This window comes from Polistes fuscatus, unplaced genomic scaffold (genome assembly GCF_010416935.1).
Source record: "Polistes fuscatus isolate 324 unplaced genomic scaffold, CU_Pfus_HIC Scaffold6, whole genome shotgun sequence".
Taxonomy (NCBI): Eukaryota; Metazoa; Arthropoda; class Insecta; order Hymenoptera; family Vespidae; genus Polistes; species Polistes fuscatus.
The window spans coordinates 2,267,978-2,280,110 of record NW_025113140.1 but is presented as its reverse complement, the minus strand read 5'-3'; the positions used below and the strand labels follow the sequence as shown (position 1 = coordinate 2,280,110).

General features: G+C 38.9%; 1 protein-coding gene across 3 annotated transcripts in view; it reads left to right on the top strand.

Annotated features, from left to right (window-relative positions):
- Positions 1-11,343: 11,343 nt before the first annotated feature.
- Positions 11,344-12,133, top strand: part of LOC122523000 (TOX high mobility group box family member 3-like) — a 380,641-nt gene continuing 379,851 nt past the window's right edge. The window contains exons 1-2 of one of the 3 annotated variants that reach the window (XM_043644494.1): positions 11,344-11,661; positions 11,754-11,851. In XM_043644494.1, the coding sequence (XP_043500429.1) occupies positions 11,619-11,661; positions 11,754-11,851 (141 nt within the window). In that variant the 5' untranslated portion in view covers positions 11,344-11,618. The remainder of the gene's footprint in view (positions 11,662-11,753; positions 11,852-12,133) is intronic. The other 2 variants (XM_043644496.1, XM_043644495.1) reach the window with 2 other exon arrangements.

Here is a 12,133-nt window from a genome sequence, read left to right as displayed (position 1 = left end):
AATCCGATAAAATTGAAAGGAGCGAAAAAAAAGAAAAGAGATAAGAGTAAATAAGAGTGGTGGGAGAAGAAGGGGGTGGCGGTGATGTGGGGGTTGCAGGGAAGGAGGTAGAAGACAAAGGCAAAGTTTTACAAGAACGGGGAGGGGGAGGGGAGAGAGTGGGTAAAAGAGTAGGGAGAACGAACAAAGTATTAATTAGAGTTTTCCTTTGAAAAAACTTGATGGATACAAAACGTAATAACGACTGTAGTTGGGGGGTTCTTTTTATGCGGGGAAGTAGAATTTTATTAAAGCGCAAGTACCACGATACGAATACATGTACACTTTTACATATATATATATACGTGGATACATACATACTTACATATATGAACGGTACGATCTTAAGTAGATACTTATGTTCACATATTCGCAAACACACGTTCACGGACAAAAGAGAGGAAGAGAAGAGACTACTTTTCTTTCCCTTCATCTTTTCCACTCGGAACCATCCCCTCTTGAAGTTTCTTCTCCTTCTTTCGTCTCGTATTTTCAACCCCACCCTCGTTTCTTCCACTTCTACTTATTCTTCTTCTTCTACTTCTACTTCTTCTTGCTTGTAACTTTACGTTCAACGTCATCCATCTTTGTATCCAACTGTTATTCTATTTCTTTTCTCTCTTTTTGCACTCTATTTTTGTAATCCTCTTTTTACTTTTCTTTTTTACGTTTTAAAAAGAATTTATTTGTCTTTGCTTTTTTCGGAAACTTTCGAAAAGATTAAGATCTATTATATCCGATTTAGAATTGGGATTCTTCCATTTCTGTGTTCGATGTAATATATATATATATATAAATTATTGATTAATTTTATTTCTTGTTAATAATATTTGAAAATAAACTCGGATATATATAATTTACGTAATTCGTATTATCTCGGTGCTATTTATCAGGATAGTATTTTTAAACGCGTATATATATATAAGTATACATATTCAATATTTTAAATAAACGATCAGGTCTTTATAATGAAATATCAGTATGTACTTTGTGTCAATATGTAATCCTGATCAACTAACTAGATAGATACCCTACTATAAATACTGACCATCTATTTAAAATATTGACTAATTCTATTTATACCGAACAAACTATACTTAATTAAATGAAAAGTGGATGTAAACTACGCGAATATTCCTAATATATGCTAGTAAATAGGAATGATAAAACATTTCGGTATTAGTAAGTTCAAAGGAAAAAAAAACGATTACGAGCAATAAATTCTTTTTTACTTGAACATAAAATCGAGAGAGAGAGAGAGAGAGAGAAAGAAAAGAGATAGAAAAAAAAACAAGAAGAAGAAGAAGAAGAAGAAAGAGGATGAAGGGTTAGAAAGTGAGGAAAGATATCGAAGGGTGGTGGTGGTGGTGGTGGTGGTGGCGCAGGTGGCGAAGGAAGTAATCATCGCGGTGGTGTCGTCTCTTCTTGTTTCTCCTCTCGGTTGGAGTCCGTCGCCTTGTCCTCTTTCTCAGCAGCACGGCGTTTGGGGTGGCTACCCACCCGGGGGAATCAATAACCGAGAAGAGAACGCGTCGCAAGGGTGGGGGGAGTATACACCTAGCTAGTAGTGTAATGTTCGAGAGTGGGGGTGGCACCGCCCACGGCACGCGACCAGCACGCGACCACGTCGAGCAGCAAGCAAGCAACCAGCCAACCAACCAACCCCTTCCAATGGCCTCCCTTCCACGACGTAGTGGTAGTCCGTACAACAACGACGACGACGATGACGACGACGACGACGACGACGACGATGAGAAGTACGAAAGAGAAAGAGAGAGAGAGAGAGAGAAAACCACCCCTTTAGAGCACCATCTCCGGAATCTCGATTGTTGGACTCGTATTAATTTCTTTATCATTACTTACCACCCCTTTTATTTATTTCCTCTTCTATTTATTCTCCTTCATCTAACTATCGATCGATTCAATCGTTTGGAAACTTATCTCGATAATTAAAATAACGTTTTGTACTATTTTATTGATTACAAAAATAGAAAAAGAAAGGAAAATTTTGCTATTATTTTTGTCTCGCACCTTTTGTTTATACCTTTTTGAAAAGTCTTAATTAACGCTTGGTATTGTTGAATTAAAGTGGTATTGCGTTATCGAGTAGAATTCGAGTGTACTTAATACGCGGGAGAAAGTGAAATAAAGAGTGTGAAACGGAAGAAGGAAGGAAGGAAGGAAGGAAATGTTTGAGAGGAAGAGTAGCAAAACAGTTCTGAGAGAGAGAAAGAGAGAAAGTAGGGAGGGAATCGATAACAGGGTGGCACGCGCCAAGCAATCCCTCCTCAACCCTCTTAACCGCTTCATCCCTCGCTCATTCTCCCTTTACCACTTGCTGCTCACCACGCCCGACCCTGATTCCTGCCGCCGTGCCGTGCCGTGGCTTTCCTAGGGGTTGTAAACCTTCTAAGGTGGACCATCCTGATCCGTAACACAACCATTAAGGACCCTTCGACGCCTGATCTCTCTTTCTCTCTCTCTCTCTCTCTCTCTTCTTCCTGCTTCGTGGCTTCTCGACTTCGGTCCATTTTGATTCTCTTTCTCTTTCTCTCTCTCTCTCACTTTGCTTTCTTCCTTCTACTCCTTTACGAAACGAACCAAACCTAAGGCGATGGTTCACGCTTTTAAATCATCTTCTTAAGCTTCAACAGGCTGTTCTCCTTTGACTATATCTTTTTTTTTTCTTTCTTTTTCTCTTGAAATCGTTTCAACCCTTAATATGTCTTTTATATACATGAACGCTTTAGATATAGCTGTAAAAGGTATCAATGAAAGTGTTCATGGAAATGTATGCTATGTTGGTACGTGCGCAAACCACGATGACACTAGCGAATTCAATGATACCACAATCGAGCGGATAGCACTTCTACATTTAACGAGGCTTCAAATTCACTTGATAGGTAATTTACCTTTATAAGTATTCGTGTTTCTATCGGTACTTCTACCAATATACATACATACATATACATACATATATATATATATTTTTTTATTATTATTAGCGATAATGAAAAAAATAAAAAACAACAAAACTAATTTCGCAATTTTGACAATTTTTCTTGTTCTTTTTGTTTCTTCCTCTTCTTGTTTCGTTCAATTTGAAAAAAAAAGAAGGAAGGAAGAAAGGAAGAAATGTCCTTTCGAAGATGAGGCTTGCTTTTTAAAATGTAATTGAAATATGAATATATATATATATATCGTTCACTCGAAACGCGCGACTCTACCTTCCTCTTGCCCTTTCAAAAACTTTCCCTCCGGCGTATTTTTATTCCAGCTCCATAACCCATCGCTCTCCGGTCCGTTCTGTATTCTCGCGGATCAAAGGGCGACCTTTAGGGACGACGAATGTAATTGAAAACGCGATTGAAATGGCTCGTAATTCTTCCCGAGGCTTTTCATGCCCGGAATATATGTTATATATGTATATATGTAAGTATGTTATATATGTATATATATGTAAGTATGTATATATATATATATATGTATATGTATATATGTTACCCAGCCGCACAAATCGCGTCAATACGATGTGCGCGTGCGCTCGCGCGAGCCACCCTTTTCATTTTGATTATCGTATATCGCGGAAATATATTCCCAGAACTCGAATCCGATTTTCATGATCTCGAGAGACTAAAGAGAGGGAGAGAGAGAGAGAGATAGATACCATCTTGATAAAATTTTTCATTATTTTTCACATTACACGCTCGATTTGAAGCATCGAATGGGACGCTTTTGATCCGTTATAAAATTTATATATCTCAAGGATATTATTATTGTATTGAGACTAATACGAGGATTTAATTAAAAATTTTTTTAGTATTTTTCTAATATTACACAATTTCTTGTAGAAATTTTATTTGAATAATGGTTTGTACAAAATAATTATATTGACGTTAATAATAAAAAAAACAAAAGTTCAATTTGGAACCGTTTGTAGGAATAGAATCAATTTGATAAATATTTTAATTATTTCTTATATTCGTAATTTTGTCGATCTATTTAAAAAATTGTTTATGAATTACATAAAAGAAATGATTATATTGAGATCAATATACAAAAAAGGTTCGATTAGAGAAGATTGGTAAGAATTCTTGGTTCGAAACGATTAGGTCCCAAACAGGAATCTTTACTTGAGATATATATACATTACATAAGTAAGTAACGTTCTCGTGATTCTAAAAGCTCACAAGATTCTTTTCATCCTTTGGTCGATTCGATATCTCGCAATGTTGTTCCACGTAAACACGATAACGTCTCTTCTTTGGCGATGAACCCATGTCATAAGGAACGATCGATAGCCGCGAAAGCTTACCAAAGAAAGAGAAGGAGAATGAGTAGGAAGAGTAGGAAGAGGAAGAAGAGAAGGAGGAGGAGGAGGACGAAGAGGAGGAGGAGAAGAATAAGAAGAAGGAGTATGAGGTGGAGTCGATAGTAAAGGACAAAGTAAAAGATAGAAAGATAGAAAGAGAGAGAGAGAGAGAGAGAGAGAGCAAAGAGCTTTTTCAGTGGAGCTTGCAACTCGAGTTCCTCTCTTTTCTCGCTAGGGGTAGGGATGGGAAAGAAAAGCTGCGGAGGAGTGTAAGGGGAGAGGGTGGACAAGGAAAAAGGGAAGGGGAAGGATAGAAATGAGGGGTTTGTAGGGAGGGACGAAAGAGAGGAGGAGACAGGTGCGTTGGGAGACAAGGCTACTCCTCTCCCAGCCCCCATTCTCTCTCTCTCTCTCTCTCTCTTTCTGTTCACTCTTTTACCCCTCCATCTCTAACTCACCCTACTTTTTCACAGATTCACGCACACGTCCTCGAATTTTTATACCATCCTCCATCTTTCGGTTGGTTGGTCGTTCGGAAAAAAAATATCTCTGTTACTATTATTTTTCTTTCGCGTAAATAAATAAAAGCAAAATTTTTTTCGTTTATAACAATGACGATTATTTACATATGATCAACTATATGTTCATAGATCTCGATATTATTAATGATATTATTTAAAAAGAATATCTATATATATATACATATATATATATATTATCGATTTGATAACTTTTCGTTTAAAAACGAAATAGATTAATCGAAATAAAATATTTCTTTTTTTTTTTTCTTATAAGTTAACGTGTTCCAAATAGAAGGAGATTAAAGTGTTTGAGGATACTTCTTTTTGGGAAATAGTCGTGGCAAAGAAGCTAAAAGAGGTGGATGACTGTATACCTTTCTTTCTCACTCTCACTCTCTCTCTCTCTCTCTATCTCTCTCTTCTTTCTCTAAATCACGTTTATAAGGGAGGTGGATGGCGCACGCCGCCTTGCGCCTGCCTTGGCAAGGGGGCAGCGCGGTTGCAACAGGGGGCCGCGGAGTCGGGTCGTTTTGCGACAGAAAGTAAGAGAGAGAGACGACAAGAAGAGGGGGAGAACGTAGGGGGGACAGAAGAAGGAGGAGGAGGAGAGTGCCCGAGAAAGAGGAGAAAGGAGGAGGGAGGCCTGGGAGTCGGCGGAACTCGCGGATATTGATTCCCGTGGGATATGCGCGCGCTCAACGAGACTCGGAAGTCTCGACGTATGTGCACTGCTTTTGCTACACATATTATATATATATATATAAATACATCTATATATATATATATATTCATTCAACTGCTTACCTTCGAAGATTTCTATAGGATTATGGTTACATGTGTGGATGCTAAGAAATTGAATCGCGTAAAATAAATTTATATATTATATATAATATATTATATACACATGTATATACATATATAGGTATATGAGAAACTATAAAAAAAAAGCTCGTAAAAACGTAAAATAATGTTTTTGTGTTTTTCTTTTTTTTTTTTTAATAATATTTCGATCGACGTAGGATATTTAATTTGATTGTTAGTAAATTAATTTGAAAAAAAAAACTATTAGATTTTAAAGAGGAAAAAATATGATGATTGATATCGTGCATAAATATCTAGTTTGCTTAGCGTTTTGCTTACCATGTTTCTCCTTTATTCATATATACTATTTATACGTATATACATATATATATATAATATATATATACCTACATTTCTCTCGTTTTCACCCCTTCCAACGATTCACGAAGGACGTTGAACCTGCCGCCACGACTACCACCCCACGTAAGGCACGCGCGAGGGTGGGAAGAAAACGTCTTGTTTCGGTGTAACGCTTCCTCTCTTTTGGGCATTAATGATTTTTTCTCTTGGTACCACATTTGGGATATTTTATTTATGTCATTTCATTTTATTTTGCCGTGTCGTTGCCCTTTTTTCGTAGTCACGGTTTTTTCCCCTGTTATTCGAATTGGCTCTCCGAGTGCACGAATATATTATATATCATTTTTAAATTTTATTCTATAATGCGATAAAATATTACGCGCAAATTTTATTCCAATTGTTGTACGGGGAAAAGAAACGGGAAAGGGGGGGTAGGGGGTGGGGGATAACTATTAAATTCATATTGAATGTGATTTTAATTATCAATTAATATCTTTTCATTCGAGACTTTTTCTCTTGGTTGAATATTTTCTCACGATTAGGTTGAGTAATTTTTCTTTTTTCTTTTTTTTACATCTTTTATTATTTATCATAAATTATTCTACACAACGTGTATTTCTTTTCGTTAAATAGTATACTAATTATAATAAACGTGCGACGGGATATAGGGGATGAAATCGTCGTTACGCGATCATGCAAGATTTATCGTAACGATTTTTAATATCAATCTTTAGTATCAATCATCACGTGTACTGTGATTCTTAGCGTTGTTATTTTAAAGAGTAACGGGATAATACACCCTTGTCAAAGAGTAACTAAAATCACGGCTGCCCGCGAGGCACTTACAAAGCAGAGAATATCGAGTTCAAAGGACATTGAGAAGGCCGAAGGTCGCCTTCCTATCCAAGCAACCCTCTCTCTTTCTCCTCTCTCTTTCTCTCTCTCTCTCTCTCTCTCTCTCTTTCGGCGTCCTCGACACGACGGCATTTAGCAAAGCAGGTCGTGAACTTCGGTTGAGAGATTGAATGGGGCACTGGAGCACAATCCTAAGGTCGTCTGGCGAGTACTCGTGGCACGAAGCTCGTATCGAGAGAGAAAGGGAGACAGCGAGAGAAACGTTTGCCTTCGAGAGTGAGCGAGATAAAGAGAAAGCGAGAGAACGATAGAGAAAGAGAAAGAGAGGGGTGCGGGAGGAGGGGGGTAGGAGAAGAGGGAACGAGAAGGTCGGAGGGTAGAGAAGGAGAGATAAGGATGGTAATAAGGGTGCAAACGGTAGACGAAGAGAGAGAGAGAGAGAAGAGAGAAGGACGCACGAGACACGCAAAGGAGATCCGCAAGGCGTTGAAAGGGGGAGGGAGAGAGGAGAAGAGGGGGATAGATAGACAGATAGAAAGAGAGGAAGTTGCGAGTGAAAGCGAGAAAGGTAGAGAATGAAAGAGGTAGTAGTAGGAAGCGGGGAGGATTCAGATATCACGCCTGACCCCACGGTTCTCTCTTGCTCGTTCACTCGCTCGCTTCCTCCGGGTGGCTGGCTGGCTGGTTGACTGGATGGTTGGGTGGATAGCTGGCTGGCTGGCTGGCTGGCTGGCTGGCATGGCTGGCTGGCTGACTGGCTCGGGGCGAAAATCCAGCGCGTAAACTCGCGCACCATGCCACTACAAACTCCACTCCACGGGCTTCTACCTCTGCTACCTCTCTGCTTTTACCAGCCAACAAGCCCGACCTTCCTGCCTGCCTGCCTGCCTGCCTGTCTGTCTGTCTGCCTCTGCTACCTCTGCTGCTACTGCTGCTTGCTTGCTTCCTACAACTACCACACTGCTCTACTACTACTACTACTATTACTATTACTACTACTACTACTACTACACTCTTCCTCCTCCTCCACCTCCTCCTCCTCTACGATCACTACCGCTGTTACTATCACCGACACGCTCTCTTGCTGCTACTGCTGCTGCTTCTGCTGCTGCTGCTGCTGCTGCTGCCGTAGTGCCCGTTACGACCTACGATATCGCTATTCATGAATGAAACCCACGTGCTAACCACGTGTTCGACTATAAAGATTCTTCCTATACGAGAGATCTCCTAATCCTGATGATAATCCTTGTCAAATGATCACGCTATGAAGTTGACTTGTTTTAATTACACTTTGTGATAAAATTAATTTCATTATTTTTTTTATATACATATCTTAGAAAGGAAATTTTTTTTTTTTAATGAATCGAAGAAATTAAATATCTTTTGTAAAGATAGACAACGATTGTTTTGGTTTTCAATTAGAGAATGAAAATGAAATAGTAAGTTGGTTAGGAATTAGAGAGAATGAAAAGAAACGCAACGAGGACATATAATTTTTTATTTTTTTTGTTTTTTGGTTTTTTTCATTTTTTTTGTCAGGATGTATGTATGAATGGGTGGGACAAGGTAAATAAACGACTCTCGGACTAAAAGCACTTCGTTTTCAGCTCGCCGTTTCGCCGGTGTGTTTGTCATTGACTTACGAGCAAGATAGAGATATATGTGTGTATGTATGTATGTATATATTAGGGATGTGTAAAATTACAGGTACACGAGTACTCGGGTCGAATTTTTGAAAAGTCTTACTCGTATAGTAACATTCTTATGAATGTTCGAGCAAACCGACGTTTACAGATATTTCGATTTTGTGGAAAAGCTTTACATTTTCGAGTCTTGTCAAAAGAAATTTATTTTGATATCTCGTTATTTTGACGTGATGTTGGAACGTTCAACTTCGTATAACCAGGAACAAATGTATAAGACATTCTATTAATTTTTCCATTTTCATTTTCGTGAAAGAAATTCGTATTACATTTTTTATACTAGTCTTGACAGCAACGTCTTTAGTAATTTATCTTTGGACATTTTCAAATTCGATACTAGCTTTACAGGGAGAATAATAGACATTTGATATATTTTATTCGGAAATAAATGTAAAGTAATATACCCTTTGTTCGCAAGTTTCACAGGTACAAGGGAAAAATTTAAAAACGTAGGAAAAAAATGTATCGACGATAAGAAATAATCATTTCAATTAGTGCAGAAAGTTGAATACTAATTGAAATTTCAACGTATGCAATGTTTAAACAGTTTATTGTGTTTTATACGTATAATTGAATAAGCTGCCGTTTATGTAAGAAAAAATGCGAGAGAATTTAAATTTAACAGAGTTGAATCTCATAAAAGCAATAACTACCCTTACGGAGTTCATTGAAGATGCCACGAAAATATCGAGCGGTGAAAAATATCCGACGGTATCTCAAATATTTTCTATTTTATTTCGGATTAATACGGAATCGGAAGCAAACACGTTAATTAGAGATATATAAGCAGAGTTACGTACACAATTTACGTTTATACGAAAATAGTGATCCCGTTATATAATAATTCCGAATAAACGTTAAACAATCTGATATATGTATATTAAAAATGATACAAAATATCGTTCCATTATTGCATTTTAGCCAGGACAATCATAAAGGATCATTTTCGCTAATATCTAGACCATTAAAAAGATTTCCTTTTTCCTTCGTTACCATATAAAATGTGAGGATTAACTTAGAGCTAATTTTAACGCGATTCTCTTCTACAAGATCGATCCCAATTTCCGCGTTATTATCACGAACGGAAAGTAGCAGACAAAGAGTATATAGATAGATTCATCCATCCCTACGAGTCTACATATATATATATATATATATAACATATGTAATACATAAATCCATATAATTTTGAGAGTAGTTTCGACGGTGTAGTGGCGCGGGACGTTCGCGATTGCGTCCTGACTGCGCATCTACCTACTCTCTCGTACATACATATATCCATACACATAATCTTAATAGTGGTAGTAAAAGTCTAGCACGGTATGATAGAGTAGTGGGGAAAGAAGATAAAAAAGATAGAAAGAAAAAGAGAAAGGAAAATTGCGAGTGAGTGATAAGGTAAGATGCGTTTCTATAAAGAAGAAGAATAGAGAAGGATATAGATCAAAATGAAGAGAGGAAGAAAAGCAGCAGCAGTAGCAGCAGCAGCAGTAGCAGCAGCCCCAAAAGAAAGAGAGATAGAAATAAATAATAAAGAAAGAAAGAAAGAAAGAGAGAGACGTGTATGCAGTTAAACGGTGGAAGAGAAAAAGAGAAATGGATGACAGTAGTTAAACAGAGAGAGAGAGAGAGAGAGTGCGATAGGTAGGAGGTGGTAGGGCCGATTGCGCTGCTGGGGGTGGGCGGGAAAAGAGAGAGAGGGGTAGCGTGGCACCCCTCCGCTCTCCCCAACTCCCACCCCCACCCCTCTCCTCGGGAGGCTCGTGCACGCGACTCAGTCGCTTACTGCGTCGACGGTGGTCGACTATCGCGAGGCAGCACGCGTTGCGCGCACGACGCGAGTCGCGCGACCTAGCCTAATCCGCGTGGGGCGCTTATCTCGAGCGTACTAACCTCAAGCCGCGAGGGGAAACAGGAGAAGAAAGAGGAAGGGGGCTAAGGAAGGCGGAAGGGGGCTGGGGCAAAGGCGGAAGAGGCGGAGGCGGAGGAGGAGGAGGAGAACTACCTGGAGGATTCGCTGGCCTCCTGTCGTCGCGTTGAATACGCCCGTGGAATCCTCTCTCGATCACGTGAGAGAAAGAGAGAAAGAGATAAAAAGATAAAAAGAGGACGAACGAGTTGGAGCCCTTGGCTATAGGACGGAAGAGCAATAACTTAATCGTCGCCACGTGTCGTCGAATCTTCTGTCTTTTTTCTTCTTCTACTTCTTCTTCTTCTTCTTCTTCTTCTTATTCTTCTTGTTTTATCTTATCCTTTTATCGTCGTTCTCCTACGATATTTTTATTAAAAAGGAAGAGAACGGAAGGACTTTTGGAAGAGAGAGGAAGGTGGTGGATCGTCGGGAGATGGGGTGGGGAGACGATCTCGCGAGCCAGCCGACGATCGAAAGTAATCCGCCATGTCAGGGGGACGCCATAATATCGTTGACGAGAAGCCTACGATAATCTTTAAAGGCGTTCGATGATCTCTCGATAATCGATCGATAGGATCGTATCGCGTAACGTTCCTTCCTACGTTTATTGCTCCGTTCCGTATATACGTCCGTCCGTTCGTTCGTTCGTTCGTTCGTTTGTTCGTTCGTACGGTTGTTTGTTTGTTTGTTTGTTTATTTGTTTGTTTGTTTGTTTGTTCGGAAAAAAAAGTATAGACGCCGGTAAGTTAGTTCGTTCGTTCCCTCGTTCCTTCGTTCATTCGTTCGTTCGTTCGTTCGTTCGAGCCGAAGGAAAAGCCGAGTGTTCGCGATACATTCGTTCATTCGTCGTTTGTTCGTTCGTTCGGTCGTTCGTTCGTTCGTTCGTTCGTACGTTCGTTGGTTCGTTCGTTCGTTCGTTCCTGTTTGTTCGTTAATCTTCGATTTCGTGTCGCGATAATCGAAAAAGTGTAAACGTGATAAACATAAACGTAAACGATAAATAAACATAGAAAAAGGGCTCGATCCTCGTTAGATCGAATAAAGTGTTGTTTTGTTCCTCCTTCTTGTGGGTGGATGGCGAACATAGGTGTTGAAGAAACAACGAGGATCGTACGATGAGCGACGGTATAGCCGGTGCGATCGCGATCAGTTTGTTCGGTAGCGATCAATCGATCTTGTGTCTTCGATCTGGTGCCACTTGACGATTCTACCTTTTGTTTTTTTTCACTCATCAAGGACTCGTATTCTAGGAGACGAGAAGAAGAGGAGGGACAGCATGGACACTGCGGGTTACTCGGCTCTATCCAATGATGACGTTTGCAGAATGTTCGATCAGTATTCCTATAAGGTTAGTTTTATTATTTCAAATTAATATTTATCTCGATTATCGTTTTATAGACGTCATAAATTATTACGGATAATTATCGGACGTTCGTTAAGTTTATTACGATATTTTCAAATGTTCTTACAATTTAAAGGGCGATTGAATTAGATAAAAAGTTTATGCGAATATAAATATATATATATCTTTACGTATATCTAGTAGAGGTTTTTTATGGGGATTATTATATAGTACCTAAATACGTAATAGTTATAAATTGTTGATTTTTATTATCTGTATCTATTTTTT